The sequence below is a fragment of the Triturus cristatus genome, chromosome 4_2 (assembly GCF_964204655.1).
Source record: "Triturus cristatus chromosome 4_2, aTriCri1.1, whole genome shotgun sequence".
Taxonomy (NCBI): Eukaryota; Metazoa; Chordata; class Amphibia; order Caudata; family Salamandridae; genus Triturus; species Triturus cristatus.
The window spans coordinates 249120143-249137637 of record NC_140586.1 but is presented as its reverse complement, the minus strand read 5'-3'; the positions used below and the strand labels follow the sequence as shown (position 1 = coordinate 249137637).

Below are 17495 nucleotides of genomic sequence, written 5' to 3'. Positions count from 1 at the left end.
TCTTGTTCCTCAAGGCAGATTCCAACGTGGATTCCTTTCTCAATGTCCCCCTCTCACAGCAGAATCTTCATCCCCAGGAATAAGACCCTGTGTGCGGCGATCTGCAGGTCATTCCTTTTCGTACAATATACCCATTGCCAAGACTGTCCACATATGGCCGAGCCCCAGTTGTGGATATATGGACTTTTTCCACATATATCATGCATATGTGTGCATCAGACACAAATGCAGTAGAAATGCACACACATGCATCGTTATATTTGGAAAAAGTCACCACTGCTGCAAGATTCCTGCCTCCACACTGCCGGCCCCGCAGTCAACTCGTAATGCGGCGGTCTTTGGACTGCTAGCGCCGTGTGCTACTGGCGGGGCGGTACAAGGGCGGTTGGACCCTCAAACTCTTAAAAAGCCCTTAGTGTCTCACATCAATCAAGCCTTATTATACATTTTGCTGAGAAATTTTCAAATACTGCCATTTCTTGCAAATGGAATAAAGCATCTTCAAACAAATTAAAGCCTTCATCCCTCAACAAGCTAGTCCCACTGGGAGAATTGGAAACTTATCCAGGATCAGTGACCTATTATCAGTCGAACTGGTACATTCAAAAATTATTTACAAAATTGTTTAAGCAGGTATAGTTTAATTAGGAGATGTGTCCTATGTATTCACTGACAGCTCCTGCATAAGGACTGAAATATACAAAGTAGGAAGATAAATAATGATAGCTTCTCTACTGTGAAACACATGCCTGAAGCAGGTGTATAAAAATCGTATTAAGAAGATCGAAGCCCTCTGTAGGAAAGTGTTGCAGAAACTTGAGACCATTGTAGAGCATAAGGACCAGGATTTCTGGCATATAGTTTAAAAAATAAAGTATAGGAGGATTGAGTCAGAGTGGGTGTCTTTTGCTATCAGACGCAGACTGGGGAAATCCTAAAATAATTGCATACTAACCCAAGTGCATCTGCACTTGTTTAGGTAACAAAAGGGAAAAGCAGTCTAAGAATAGGTTTTCTTGAAACAACTAAACCAAGCAGTGTCTACTCTGCAGTGCTAGTGGCGTTGTTAGCTGGGCTAATACTGTACTTAAGTCCAGTGCTAATGGTGGGAACCAGTCTTTTTGATCTAATTGAACACTGGGTATTTCCAGAGCATTTAATGCTACTAACATCTGAAGTTAAATAGATGCTTTCTAGTAATTGAACCCTGATATTAATTTAAGTCAGTTATATATTTGGGTGTCCAAGGCAACGTATCACATTCCAACAAGATTGGGATCCTCAAGGTTGTGTTCCTCGAGGTCATGTCCACGTTACCAGGTGCTGTTGCACTGACCTCAATTGCAATAGGAAGCCTTATGTGTGTGGCTGTACCACTGTACTGTGTAGTCGTGGACTATAAAAGTAAATCTGTTACAGTTGATCAAGCTACATTTTCCTTCAAAGTGTGGTCCATTGCTGGTACACAGTATTTGATAACCAAGATTGGTGTGCTTTTTTATATGAATTCTGTCTACCTATACTGTCGCTTAACATCTTACTGGCATGTGGTGGACATATTTTCCTGGTTGTTGCTTTTACAAAAACACAGATAATGTGCACATTTCAAATGGGTGAGAACAGCACTTGCCACCTAGATGGGGCCTCAGTGCCCAATTATTCACGGCAATGTAAATAAACAACATACTAAATTGGTGAGTTAGTACTCACTAAAGAATAGTGTGATCTCACTTTTGCAAACTCAGTTTGTAATTTTAACAAATGTTATGGTTGTTGCAAAAATGCAACCATTTATCACTTATAGGATTACTGTCTGACTTCCCTACAACAAATAATGTATTGATGGGCTTGAAACAACAGTATTGAGGAGGTTGTTTCACCTGTAAAGCATTTGGAGATGATTGTAAAGGAATTGAATTTAACTTCTGTACTATGTTATGCTTTATGGCTGTTAGAATCTTTTTTATTTACGAAATCTCTGGTAAAGACCGATATGCAACAGGGTTTCTTTTATGTCGAACTGAATATTAGGCAGAAAACACTGTATATATGTTTTCACTACAATAAAATAAGTTTAAATGTAAATGATGTGCTCTTATAACTGAGAAGTCCTATGTCTTATATGCTTCATCAACTGATGTAGATCTTAGCTCAGCTTGTATGAGAATTCTGATGAATCCTGATTCGTGACTGAGATACATGCACATTTGCCAGGGACATGCTAAAACCATGGACTGTACGGGGATTATGTGTGCTGATGGACTATGCAGGTTTTGTAACTCTGATCAAGTAGAAATGCTTTTATATATTATTTTAAGGAAATGTGGATGTTGTTACTAGGCATATATTTTAGCTTCAATGTTAATACTAATTCATTATACATTTATACAATTTGATAGATTCTAACAATAAACTAATTTGGTCTAATTTCTAATTTTGGGTCCAGTTTGAACTATTAGCATTATAAACGTTTTGATGATGAGAATATTTGTATATCAAGTTTAAGTGTTAGTGCAATATACTGTTCCCTTGTTAATGTTTATAACGTTTAAATGATAACCAGAACTAAACTATTAATTAAATTACATAACTGTGCTTAGTTCAAACGTTTTGGATTTTCTCTGATCCACACTCCCACATTAGCGTGGCTTACTCACCAGTGTGTTCTGCGCCATAGCTTAGGTGTCAGACCCTTCTTGTGGACAGTTGTCACTTTTTGGTTATACATCTTGGATTTGTCAGCTTAGCATGTTTAGTATAGCGTGCAATTATATGTAGTATGTCTCCTCTTTTCAGGAGTTCCACATATGACTTCTGTATTTTCACTACATACACGACCAGAGGATGAAACGGGTATACAGGAGACAATGGAATTCATGAAAAGGACTTCAGGTGAGCACATTGTGTTCATTCCACGACAGTAAACATTGGGACAGGCTTTCAGCATCTAGGAAATGCAGTTTTTTTCACATATCTATGTGAACTTAGGGGTATTTATGACAAAAGTCTTATAGCTGAAATTATGGAAGTGTCCCTTAAGTTTCAACAGAAAAGAGTGAATAATATTTATAGTTTCTAACAGAATTATGTGAAGGCACATACTGTTCCCAGTTGTGGTTTATTTAGTGCTGCAAACATGCTTAGGGATTCAGAGCACTGTAAATGTGGGCACACATATGGGTGTTTAGAAGAGGCAGGATATGTCTATTTAATATTTCTCAAATTGCGAAAAAGCTCTGCTGCAAGATAAGTGAAGGATGTGCCAGGAAACCAAGCATGGTTGGATGGAGGGATGCATGAGCTTTTTACCTTTGGATCTGGCCACTCTGGGTGGAGAATACTTTTAAATGCTACTTATGGCAGTACATCAAGATGGGTAGTGAATTAGTTATTTCAAGGATGCATTGTAAATGGTATCAGGATCCTCAAAATATCTGTAATTATTCCTGGTCTCACAAGATGCTCTGAAAATATCACTATAAGTGTAACCTTATTGTCAAACAGCAAATGAAAGCAGAACAGTTTGTGTGACTAGGCAGCTTGTCCTTTGCTTTCTCTGCCTGTAGCTAAACCTTGGCTACTTCATCGGCCCCTAATGCCCATCTTCATTATTTGCACCAATGTCCTACATTCACAATAGATAGCACCAGTCTGCTGTGCACATTGTTGAGACCTAGGCTCTGCTCTTGTGCTTCCTCCAGCAAATGTTATCTAAATTCTGCATGCCTGTCTTTTAAGGTTTATGAACGACAGATCACACAAAGGAAGTACCAATAATGTGTCTCTTACAAATGGTCCCAGCAGTAGGCCTTTTTCTGAGGTCCTGGCAGCGTCCAAGTGGTGATTTCCAGGCTCTCTATTGCGATGCCAGGTGAACCACAATTTCACTTCTTTTATTAAGCCCTCAGGTTATCCTCAAAGGGGACATACTCTTGTTTTTTCAATCCCAGGATGTTAGGAACTATGATGGTGGATTCCAGATGTTAGCACCCTGGGGTCTCAAATGTGGTTCACTGGCAATGGCCTCCACTTGTTCTCTTCTCACCTTTCCAACTAACAGCAGTTTGTTCACATGGGCACTCCCAGGTCCCAAAAGATCCCTATCATCTGTGGAGTTTCATTGGGTTTGATACTGTCTCCTGTCATCTTAGACCTCTACATGGAACTTGGTGCTCTATTCGCAAGCAAAATAATTGAGATTTACTAATATGCAAATGATAAACAACTTTACTTTAAAGTCTCCTCTGCTTCAGACATCCAACGCCTCAAACACTGCCTGAGAATCATCCAGACCTCAATGTCCAGTGCCTGCCTGAAGATCAACCCAATCTAGACAAACTTACTGTTATTTGGCAAGAACAATATTTCAAACGTGGCTCAATGAAATTAACTTTGATGGCTTTGAACCCTAACTTTCACCTAATGCCAAGTCACTTAGATTCACCCTAGACACCAACTTCACCCTCAAGGAACACCTTAGAAAAAAACAACGATGGCTTGGTACCAGCGGTCTCTTCCAAAGAAAGTGAAACTGTATCTTCCAGAAAGCGAGTTCAGAAATGCTGTTCAACCCCCCTGTACTTTAACATCAGAATAGTTGGTAACGCCATGCTCCAAGTCCTTCCATACTTCACACGGGCTTCCTACATGCTGCAGCACGTCTCTCCCAGCCCCTAAAGAAACATGATCATATCACCCCCACCCTGCTAGAAATCCACTGGCCAGCCCTTCAAAACAACCTGCATCATTCACAAAGCTGTCATGACCAACACTTCTGCTTATCCTGCTCACAAGTTGACCATCTCTGGGCACACCTGCAGCAAGGACCTCAGCAGACTGCAGGCTAAGAAGTTTGAAAAAGAAAATGCAAGGCAGCATGCCTTTTCCATCTATGCACCCAGGTTCTGGAACAACATTCCTGTATCCATCAGGACTGCCCAAACACTGCTTCAATTTAGGAAAGATTTGTGTACTCACCTCTTTAAAGAACACTACATCACAATGTATTAACCGTCCATACCCCAGCTATGTCTCCTATCACTAATTGACTCTATGCTTGCCCTAGTACAGTGCTCTGCTACCTTTCAGCCAGGTTCGCACTATAGAAATACTATATAAATACATACATACATACATACATAATAGACCCTTGTCTTGTGTAAGCCTGATGTCTGGTAAGGGAAATGGGGAGGAAAGGGTAAGTAAGAGAGAAACACTGATCTGGGTGGAACAGTCTCTGACACCCCTCAAGCAAAACACCATCAAAATCACAAAATAAGGTATACTTTTCAATAAGGCGCTACCCGTATCTTGTAAGTTAAGCAATCAAAGCTATTAGACATGAAAAAATCAGTAGCAACAGGTATAATGTCTCTTCTCACAGCTGTAGGTTAGATGATACCTTCAACTACACAGTGAGTATAATGAGATTCCTTAGGATGGATTGCCAAAGCTGATATGTGGTTGGAAGAAAGGAGTTATAAGCCCAGGTTAGAGGACAACAGATAACCACGCGCCAGGGACACCAAAGGGACATCCAAAACTAGAAAGATGGACTACAGGGAAAGCTGGTACAAACCCAGATGGCATGCAGAAGAACCCAGGAAGACACACAGTTGCTCAGAACTGAGCAGTTCTTTAGTCTGCCTATTATGTTCACTCTGCCGCTGTTGACTCAGAAACAGTTTGCTGCTCTTGCATTCAACATCAGGTCTCTGGATATTAAACCTGAAGTCAGCCATCACTGGGATGAAGGAACAAGTGTTACTCTCGCAACCACTAGCAGGCTCTTCTTGGGCATAGGAGCTGAACTCACCCACCACTGGGCTGAAAAAACAAAGGTGTTCTCTCATCACTACCAGCTGATCCCTGGACCAGAAAGCTGACGTCAACCACTATTTCGTTGAACAAAGAAGTGTGTTCCTTCAATTCTTGCCTAATTCAATTATCAACCATCATTGCTCCTATTTTTAGGACCTTATAGCCATCATTGGCCTGAAGGATCAATTGTCTTTTCTCGCCACTACCATCATGTTGCTGTGAACCTAAATATGAAGTCCACCATCTCAGGGCTAAAGGAACAACTGCCTGCTCTTACCTCGCCCAGCAAGTCTCTTGGCATTTACACAGAGACTCAGCACCTCACAGATTCCAAAGCAATGGCTTTGAAAATTGTAATGCTCCCAAACCATTGTCACCCCCTCACTATGGGCAGATTCTTACTCTACGCCAACTCAATGCCAACACTTTCTACCACATCAACAGCCTTGGACTTCCAATCAGTCAGAAGAATGTCTTGTTGACTTCGAGCTCCACAGTAGAACCTGACCAGCCTGTTCATCCTAGCCCATTTTCAGTCTCATTAATACCTTCACAGCTGCAGAGCATGACCTCTTACCTGACTCCAACTGCCATGTAGTTGGACTGAGCAAGACATAGTCTAGAGAGAGCTGCATTGCCTCTTCCACAGTCTTTTCCACCTGGACCCCATAATTAAAATCTTATGAAAAAAGGGGGGTAACTCTAAATGCCCATAGGACACGTTCTTTGACAAAAACCTGTAAAGTGAACAAGAAAATCCACCCACAACACACATTACAATCCCCCAAAAACATTTTAGTTTACACTTAATCATCATAAAATAAGTAACCTAACACAAACCAACATAACAATGCATTAGTAAAAGTACAAACTACACACTAGTGAAAAACACTATTAATACAACTTAATTATCAAACACCCCACAAACAACACTATGACTAACATCTAGACCTCCCCTCTACACCCCACCTACCCACAAAACCTTTAAAATAACCTTAACAAAGGACTTACCTGTTCCAACGAACAGCGGCACCTTAATCCGACCTGCATCCTGGAAAATGGACTATAAATGACATAAATAGACAAGGCCTAGCAGCCAAGATGACGGACGCAAATTAGAAGTGCTCCGCCGCTAGCCCTTATTATCCTGTAGACTGCACTGCAACATGGAGCCATCCATATCCAACCTGCGAGCAGAATGATCCCTACACTTGGCTGTGCTGATCGGTGCTGAGATAGCACATCAAAAACGCTGTGTGCCAGCACAGGTGAAGGGGTTGTTAAGGGCCGTGCCGCATGTGAGGTGGTTCCATGTTATTGGTGCGGCGCTGCCCTCGTGGCTCCCCGTACTCGATTGCCCTCTTGGAGGTTGCGGCCGGCGTTGATGGGGAAGAGGGCTGAGCCTGCTGGCAGCGGGGGGTTATCGAGCCAGGAGCGGGACCGCTGGGATCCATCAGCTGCGGCCGGGGTTGAGTGGTGCAATGAAAATCTTGGAGCTAGGTGCAGACCATGAACCCAGAGAAGCCCTTCGAAGAACGGGTGATGAAGCACTCTGGCCGGTCTTCATTCTCTGAGTGCAATGTTGCGACTTGACGGAGGAGAAAGAGCCTGCGGTGCCCCACGAAGTGACAGAGGTGCCCTGCATGGCTGCCACGATACGAGATGAGAAGCTGGGCGGTGACGAACATCCCCGGAGTAGGCCCAGGGGGTCGGTTCAGGCTCAGGCCCTGTGTTGCTCTCCCCTCTCATCCCACTCCCTACCGGGCCGTCCTGCAAATAACTTACCCTGCCCCCTGCACTCAATTACTGCACAAGGATTAATCCCAAATGCCCTCAGCTGCTTCCTGGCTGATGTAACCCTGCAGAAATGACCGAAGTTAGCGAATAGCCACAGGGGGAGCATATCCACCACATACTGGAAACGCTGTGCTACTGCGTAAGGGAGGTGACGGCTGCTCTTATTGGGCATGATTGAGGGGCTGCGGCAGCGAGCAATGCGGTGGGAAGCATAATCTAAGACGGAAGGCAGATGGAGAGTGACCTGAACAGCGGTAGCAGTCTGGGGGCAGTCACTGCACTGCAAGATTCCCTTACCCTACAGACACCCATAGACCAATGGATATGTCAAGGGCTGCTTAGACATTCACAAGCACTACTGAGGGGAAGTGCTACTGTCTCTTAAGGCGGTGTGGGGCGTGGGTGCTGGGTTGGAAGCCTCAGCCCACGCTAGACTCCCCACTGTAATAATCTTGGACTCAGAGTACAGAGGATAAGGTCTTCAGGCACCACTACATGCTCTTCAATATCTACAGTTAACACTTCCATAAGTCAAGACCCCCCCTCTCTGGAGCAGAGGAAAAGGGGGAAGCGCACAGTGAACCCGTGTCATTGCCGGCGCCTCAGCACTGCTCGCTCTCTACTGCAACCTGGAGACTCGCAAGCCACATGCCCACAGCTCAACAATTGGCAATGGGGCCCCTGCGATCCACCACTCCACAGGGGACTGCCTGCTCCGAGTCGGACGGGTCAGCCCACACACATGCGGCTCAGAGCAAAGATACCCTTCATCACACAGTGGCCACAAAAATGAACATGGTGCTTGGCACTGTCGAGAAGCTTGGTGCCTCGCTTGATCAAACCTGCAAGTCCTTGGAGGCCAAAATAGATAAAGTCGCCTCGGACTTCACACTGCACTGCTGCACTGCAAATTAGTGGATAAGGTACAGGTGAACAAGGCTGCACTCGCGGAACTGAGGCCAGCCGCTAGCTCAAACACAACCACGCTGCACGGCTTAATAGACAAAGTGCAAATACTGGAAGATGCAGAGGGCGATTAAGACATAACAATGTATGCATAGTGGGGCCGCCAGAGGACCTAGAGGGCAGGGACCCGGTATCCTATGCCGAACACTGGCTAAGAGAGATGCTGCTAGACAGCACACTGCCCCCTCAGTTCGCTGTGGAGCGGGCACACAGGGTGCCGCCCCGCAGGCCACCCCCCAGTGCAAGTCCCAGACCATTCTGGATCTCACTACTGAACTTAAGAGATAGGTATGTGATCCTGAGAGAAATGCGCAAATTACCAGAAATAACGTTACTAAATGCATGCGTCATGTTGTTCCCAGACTATACAGCACAAGTGTAAGGATCTTACCAGGAATGGATTCTGCAGGAGCGCCGTGGAGTTTCGGTGAAGTTGTTGCTAGACCCCTACCTTCCACCACTACCCAATGCCTCTATCAAACCCTAGAGAGCACTGGCAATAGGGGAAAGCAGGGAAACAAAACAAGGAAGGAGGGGAAGAAATCTCTGGTGCTACTGCCAGCTGCCTCTTCTGAATGTTGAAACGGAGATTGTGTCCCGACTCTGCTGTGCTCTCTGGTTAACTGGGGATAGTGTATCTGGAAAGAATATCAGAATAGGGTGAGAGGGCTGAGGATAGGAGAGACGAGGCACAGAGGTATTCACCAAGAAAAAAGAGGTTCAATTAAGAATACCTAGCGTCTACTTGAAGATGACAGTGAGCTTTATGTGAGCCAGCTGTGGAGGATTCATTCTCTTCTACAATATATATATCTCCTAAACGTAGAAAACATACATGAGTGAAATTACCTTATAATTGCCTTCCCACTTCCCTTTCTAAATCCCCATACCCCGTTACCGGCTCTTCAAGCAGGACGATGATCCACTGTTCAAATGTAGCACTGGAGTAGCCACAGTCTGGTGCAACGAACCTCCTGGAGTTAGTGTGAGGCGGCGGAAACCTGTTCATCCACGCTTGGTCAGTAATGATATCCCGGCCACCATTGAGACAAAATCCAGCCAGGCATGAGGAGCGCCCAGTAAACACGAAGTGGAGCTCCAAGGGGTATTAGGAAGGAATAAGAGGCCAATGACAGGGGGAGAAGCACCTCAAGACACCCGGCCGGCCCTCGGGAATCTAACTCCGGAAAGGCGGGCGGAGCGCTGAGTATGCATTCCTGTCCTCGGAAACAGTGAAGACGGGGCGTGAATGCCTGGGAAGAGGCGGGCGGAGCACGCAAAGGTGCCCGGCCGACCTCGAGACCACAATTCAATCCGGCAGGCGGAGACCTGGGCAGAGGCAAAGAAATAAAAGGGGTTGGAAAGGGAATAACTCGGGCAATCTTAAGTGAACAGAGCTCTGAGAAAGGAACTATGACTAATCCAAGGAACAAAGTCCCAAGCGAGAAAATGCCGATAGGCGTCGAGGGTACCAAAACAGGAAACAGGAAACACAGGACAAAGCGGTTGAGCAACACTAGAACGTGAAGCCCCGAGTTATCGCGCCTCAGGCTTTTCTACAGTCGGGCCTCTATCGCGTATGCGCGATAGCAAGTCACCGATCTCGGTGTCCTGCGCGCGGCAATCCTGACAGTACACTCCCCCCAGAACACCCCCCACTGGTTTGGGCTTGTGAGGGTTTCTCCTATGAAACTGACGTACTAATCGAGGAGAGTGTACCTGACTTGCGGGTTCCCAGGAGCGTTCTTCTACCCCGTAACCCTTCCAATGTATTAGATACTGCAAACGGCGTCTGCTCCTTCTGGAGTCCACAATGGCTTCCACCTCGTACTCTTCTTCTCCATTCACAGAGACGTGGGTGTTGGAGGGAGGCGAGTACCGGGTTCCAACAGGGATACATGAAAAACAGGGTGCACCTTTACCGTCTCTGGGAGCCTTAGTTCCATAGCTACTGGATTAATTACTCTCGTAATCTTGTATGGGCCCAGGAACCTGGGTTTGAATTTACAAGGACCCCGTAGGGGTATGAATTTAGAGGATAACCACACCTCGTCTCCTGGTTTATATAGTGGCTCTGCTTGTCTATGGAGATCTGCTCCTCTCTTGTAAATAGCCTTAGCCTTATTCAAATTGGTCTGTGTGAGTCGATGTATGGTCTGAATGTCCTAAGTGAACTCACTAACTGCCGGAGTGGTGCACTCAGATGAAGAGACAGAAAGGAAAGCTTTAGGATGGAAACCATGAGAACAGAAAAAAGGAGTGTATTTGGTAGATGTGTGTTGACTGTTGTTGTACGCAAATTCTGCAATCCACACCAGGTTATCCCATTCTGAACTGGAGCTTAATGTTTGGGTTCTTATATACTGTTCAAAACATTGGTTTACTCTTTCTGTCTGACCATCAGTCTGTGGGTGGTGGCTAGATGACAGTCTCACGTCTTTTTGCAACAGATTACATAGTTTTCTCCAGAACCGGGAAACAAATTGGGCACCCCTGTCTGAAATCACCACAGCGGGAAATCCATGCAATTTTACTACATGGTGGAGAAAAACGGTGGCGAGTGTGGCCGCCGTAGGGAGACCTTTTAGCGGGATGAAATGTGCAGTCTTTGTAAACAAGTCTACTACTACCAGCAGAGTGTTATGTCCCTTGGAGGTCAGTGGTAATTTAACAATAAAATCAAGCGATACAGTGTGCCAGGGAAGAGGAGGTGTAGGCAATGGCTGAAGCAACCCCGTGGGCTTGTGATGCGGACTCTTGCTTTGAGCACACACATGCCATGTCTTTACGAAGTGCTCAGCATCTTTTCTTAAGGTAGGCCACCAAAACCACCTCATTAACAGGTCAATGGTCTTTTTAATCCACGGATGTCCGGCCAAAGGGTGAGCATGACACCATTCTAACGCTTGTTCTTGTAGTTCGGAGGTTGTTAAGACTATACCCCCTTGGACATAGGCAAGTCCGTCTTTCATACAGTGTTCCACCGACTCTATCAGTTCTTGTCCCTCCACAGATTGTTGTTCACTCTTTGTCTTTGTAAGAAACTCCTCTTCAGAAGTCCCTCCTACAATCTTGTGTTGAGGAATAATAAAAGGAGGTTCTATCTGTTCTTCAGGAAGGTCATATCCTAATCTAGACAATGCGTCTGCCTTGCCATTTTTTCTTCCTTCCCGGTACTGGATCGTGAACTCATATTCACTGAAGAATTGGGCCCAACGTAATTGTCTCATAGACAACGCCTTAGCAGACTTTAAAAACTGCAAATTACGGTGGTCTGTATACACAGTTACTATGTGTCTTGCACCTAATAGATACTGTCTCCACTCCTCAAATGCCTTCTTTATCGCTAACAGTTCTTTATCCCCTATAGCGTAATTGACTTCGGCGGGTGTCAGTTTGTGGGAGTAATAGGCCACAGGGTGTAATTCCCCTATGAGCTTGTCTGCTTGAGATAACACCCCGCCCACCGCAGCGTTTGATGCGTCTGCTTCCAACACAAACGGAGAACTAGGGTCTGGATGTTGTAGTACCGGGGCTTGAGTGAATGCCTTCTTTAGTTCCTGGAATGCCTGATCCGCTTCATCGGTCCACACAAAGGGAGTTCCCTTCCTTAGTAGTCTTGTGATAGGCGTCACCAACCCTGAAAAGCCCTTAATGAAGCGCCTGTAAAAGTTGGCGAAGCCTATGAAACTCTGTATGTCCTTCACTTTCTTGGGAGCTGGCCAACGATGAATGGCGTCCACCTTCTGAGGATCCATGGTTAATCCCCGAGGTGAAATTATGAAACCCAAGAAGGGGACCGTTTGGACATGAAAAGTACATTTCTCCAATTTGCAGTACAACTGGTTGTTGTGCAGTTGCTCCAACACCTGTCTTACATGTGATATGTGTTCCTGTACGGATGAGGAGTAGATTAACAAATCATCAATATAGGCTATGACGAATTTGTCTAGCATGTCCTTTAACACCTCATTAATGAAAAATTGAAATGCTGAAGGGGCATTGCAAAGCCCAAATGGCATTACAAGATATTCGAAAAGCCCATATTTCGTACAAAAGGCTGTCTTCCACTCATCTCCCTCTGCAACCGGAACCAGATGGTATGCCCCACGCAAATCCAATACTGTAAAGATCTGGGCGTCTCTTACTCTATCGAGAAGAGAGGAGATGAGTGGAAGAGGGTACCTGTTCTTGATGGTAATCTTGTTTATAGCTCTGTAGTCTATGCAACAGCGTAGGCCACCCTCACGTTTAGGTATAAAAAACAAGGAAGAAGAAACAGGTGATTTGGATGGACGAATAAATCCCAATTCCAACATGTTGTCCAGGTACTCCCGTAAGTAGAGGTTTTCCTTCTCAGTTAGGGAGTACACTCTACTGAAAGGTAATTTAGCTCCGGGTTGTAGATCTATTCTACAATCGAATGGTCTGTGAGGAGGTAGTGAAGTGGCTTCCTTTGGGTCGAAGATAGTTCTAAGGTCGTGATACAATTTGGGCAATACCTCTGTGTCCCCGGCGTCCGTTTCCGTTGAGACCTGACTGGCAGCTAGAGTATGTGCCTTGCAGCACTCAGGTCTAAACTGTAACGTTACCTTGTGCCAGTCAATGAGGGGATTATGGAAACGTAACCAAGGTAGGCCCAAGATGATGGGAAACTGAGGGGACTGAATCAAATCGAATTCCACCTGCTCTATGTGATTTGGTTCCAAGAGAACCGTAATGGATTCTGTCTTATGCGTAATAGGCCCAGATTTCAAAACACTCCCATCAATTGTGGTTACGGTCTCTCCGTAACCTTTATCTTGAGTTTGGACTTGCTGGACCTGAGCCCAGGCCCTATCTATGAAATTCCCGGAGGCGCCTGAATCGATCATAAGGGGAACCTTAATTCTTCCCGTTCCCCAGGACAGGTCAGCTGAAACAAAGAAATGACCCGAAGATGCATTGTGATCAGAAGAGGAGACACTCAAACCAGAATAACCCGGAGTCCTCGTCTCACAGGGCTCCAGGTTTGCTAGTTTTCCGGCTTCTTTGTCTGTATAGGCTTGGTAGGGCAGGTCTTAAGAAAATGTCATGCTTTCCCACAGTATAGGCATAACCTATTGTCACGTCTGCGTCTTCTCTCTTCGGGCGTTAATGGCCCCCTCAGGGTACCTATCTGCATGGGTTCCCCCTCCTCTCTACCAAGGACGGGGTCGGGTTTCCTCTCTCTCACGGTAACCACTCTAACGTCTGTCTTACCTCTTTCCCTCTTGCGTTCTTGCATACGATTATCGATTCTGACCGCTAACTCGATAAGTTCTTTACATGAGCTGGGAAGATCCACAATTTGGGATAAAGCATCTTTAATTTCATCTCTAAGCCCTCTATAGAACAAGGTGCCACGCTTCTCCTCTGGCCACCCGGCCTCCACCACCAATCTTTGTAAGGAGGTGATATAAGAAGCAAGATCCGTGGTTCCCTGCCTTAGAGAGAGTAACTCAGTATCTGCAGACTGGGTATATGTATGTCTATCGAATAACTTCTTAAATTCCTCTTTAAATGCCACATAGTTCTGCAATAAAGCATTGTCTCTTTCAATTAATGGGATGGCCCAATTGGCTGCGGATCCCCCCATATATGAAATCACAAAAGCCACCTTTGCTTGGTCAGTGGGAAAACAGTGGGCTTTACACGTGAAATGCAACTGGCACTGACTAATGAAGGCTGCAAATCTAGATGAATCACCTACAAATCTTTCGGGTGGAGCAAGGGGGATAGAAGGTGGTGTGGTAACATGAATAACTTGCGTAGGATCCCTGGAACTACTCTCTCCTTGTCTTTCCCTCTGTATGGAATTAACCCGAGTAGCCAAGGCCTGAGTCTCAACCTGGAGGTTCCCAATCATGTTCGCTAGGTCTGCTAATGTCACCTGTTGCATGTCCATGGCGCTCGGGCAGAACAACCACGTGGGCTTCGCGTTCTGTAAGGATCTTACCAGGAATGGATTCTGCAGGAGCGCCGTGGAGTTTCGGTGAAGTTGTTGCTAGACCCCTACCTTCCACCACTACCCAATGCCTCTATCAAACCCTAGAGAGCACTGGCAATAGGGGAAAGCAGGGAAACAAAACAAGGAAGGAGGGGAAGAAATCTCTGGTGCCACTGCCAGCTGCCTCTTCTGAATGTTGAAACGTAGATTGTGTCCCGACTCTGCTGTGCTCTCTGGTTAACTGGGGATAGTGTATCTGGAAAGAATATCAGAATAGGGTGAGAGGGCTGAGGATAGGAGAGACGAGGCACAGAGGTATTCACCAAGAAAAAAGAGGTGCAATTAAGAATACCTAGCGTCTACTTGAAGATGACAGTGAGCTTTATGTGAGCCAGCTGTGGAGGATTCATTCTCTTCTACAATATATATATCTCCTAAACGTAGAAAACATACATGAGTGAAATTACCTTATAATTGCCTTCCCACTTCCCTTTCTAAATCCCCATACCCCGTTACCGGCTCTTCAAGCAGGACGATGATCCACTGTTCAAATGTAGCACTGGAGTAGCCACAGTCTGGTGCAACGAACCTCCTGGAGTTAGTGTGAGGCGGCGGAAACCGGTTCATCCACGCTTGGTCAGTAATGATATCCTGGCCACCATTGAGACAAAATCCAGCCAGGCATGAGGAGCGCCCAGTAAACACGAAGTGGAGCTCCAAGGGGTATTAGGAAGGAGTAAGAGGCCAATGACAGGGGGAGAAGCACCTCAAGACACCCGGCCGGCCCTCGGGAATCTAACTCCGGAAAGGCGGGCGGAGCGCTGAGTATGCATTCCTGTCCTCGGAAACAGTGAAGACGGGGGCGGGAATGCCTGGGAAGAGGCAGGCGGAGCACGCAAAGGTGCCCGGCTGACCTCGAGACCACAATTCAATCCGGCAGGCGGAGACTTGGGCAGAGGCAAAGAAATAAAAGGGGTTGGAAAGGGAATAACTCGGGAAATCCTAAGTGAACAGAGCTCTGAGAAAGGAACTATGACTAATCCAAGGAACAAAGTCCCAAGCGAGAAAACGCCGATAGGCGTCGAGGGTACCAAAACAGGAAACAGGAAACGCAGGACAAAGTGGTTGAGCAACACTAGAACGCGAAGCCCCGAGTTATCGCGCCTCAGGCTTTTCTACAGTCGGGCCTCTATCGCGCATGCGCGATAGCAAGTCACCGATCTCGGTGTCCTGCGCGCGGCAATCCTGACAACAAGTGCAAAGATGCAGAGAATCCTTTCAGCCAGTGAATCGGTGCCTCCGCGAGCTTGAGATGTGTTACTCACTCCTATTCCCGGCTCGACTTTGAGTGGTGACTAAAAGCGCCACCCATTTCTTTAATGCTCCAGTAGAGGCCTGGAACTGGTTGGAGGGCTGGCCGCGTGGCATCTTATGGCCGGGCGAGGCTGCGCCGCGATGGAAGTGGCCGGAGACCCGGCAAACACAAAGAAATGTCTCAGCTGCCCTCACCAAAGACAGTCCCAAACCTGGGATAAATAATTGTGAAGTGGCGAGAGGCGCTACAAGTGGCAGCAGCGATTAGTTACCGGATGCGCAGCTCAGACCAGGAAACAGGATGAATGAAGTCAATGAACGATGAGGACCCTCCCGCACTTTTGGCCCAATAGGTTTGACTCGCCATCCATCCTTGTGGTGACGCTACAAACCTCGGATGACATTGTTTGACCTCATACAGATCACGGGTTAACTCGACAGATGTCTGTGGCCCCGCACGAATCAATAACACTGCTGCGTTCGGACTTCCCTGCTCAGATAAGCGAACTCTGGAGCGCATCTGTTGGCTGAACATCAGGAATATGGAACACTACATCGCTCCATCACAGGAGAGCCGAGCAGTGGCGGCTGATGACATTCAAAAGTGGTGAGGCGTAAAAGTTGGGTATGAGTTTTATGCAGCAACTTAACAAGCAGCCTTTGCAAGCTTAATGGATGAACATTGCCGAGAAAAAAATGAAAAAAGATTGACAACTGGTGCATTTTAAAACAAATTAATTTAGTGATAAAACAAAGCTTATAAAACAGTGGAAATGTATAGCCTTGAAATATTAAACACATTAAAAACAGCCCCTTATCTTATTACATTATATATTCAACAGTTAATGTAATGTGCAATGCACGTTAAGTCACAATCTAAGTACAGGAGGGAAGCAAAACCAACTCACCTCACACTGAAGGCGTATGGAGTATACCATGCGGTATAAGCAGATTTGACAGTAGAATACCAGATACTGTATGACAGTGCCACATTTATTAATGCATTATTTTCATACCTGGACTTACAAGAGGCAGAGTGTAGTTGCTTCAGCTAAATATTAAACCAAATAGTCCTGTGTCAGCAGTGCAATCGTGCATCAGCCTTTCCAGATTAGATCAATTTCCCTCGTGTCATTGCGATTTTACGCTGATATTTCCAGATTATGTAAACAGCGCCGGTGCTGGGGCAACTTTATACTATGATTATCCTGCCTGGCAAGTTGACTGATACAAAAGCAATGTTTGCATTAGTTGGCCTGCCCTAATGTCAGTGGGAATTTACCCAAGCTTGCACCAGTGAAATATGTGTTCTTGCCCAATTCTGGTAAAATACTCACTTCACAAGAAAGTATTTCATGGCCAAAAGCACAGGGCAGCCAGTTCAGCAGCGGACGTCTTTGATCGCATTTTACCCAAAAACCCAAAACACACCTCACTGTACTTCCCCTATCAGAAACCCCCTTAAAGAGTTGTTCTCAGGAAACAAATGTGACCGTGGGTCCACCCCGCATCAGAAATGCATGAGAGGTTGTGAATGATTCCTGTAGAAGCCCTGCAACATTTTAGGATATCTCAGTGAGTTATAAGCTTAACGCTGTAATAGCATGTGACTAGTTCAACTCACGAGAAG

The 17495-nt window shown here is 45.7% G+C and overlaps 1 protein-coding gene across 2 annotated transcripts in view; it reads left to right on the top strand.

Moving 5' to 3' along the window:
* Positions 1-17495, top strand: part of LOC146833569 (uncharacterized) — a 139936-nt gene that overhangs the window by 59405 nt on the left and 63036 nt on the right. For both annotated transcript variants that reach the window (XM_085601423.1, XM_085601424.1), the window contains exon 7: positions 2797-2892. In XM_085601423.1, the coding sequence (XP_085457549.1) occupies positions 2797-2892 (96 nt within the window). The remainder of the gene's footprint in view (positions 1-2796; positions 2893-17495) is intronic.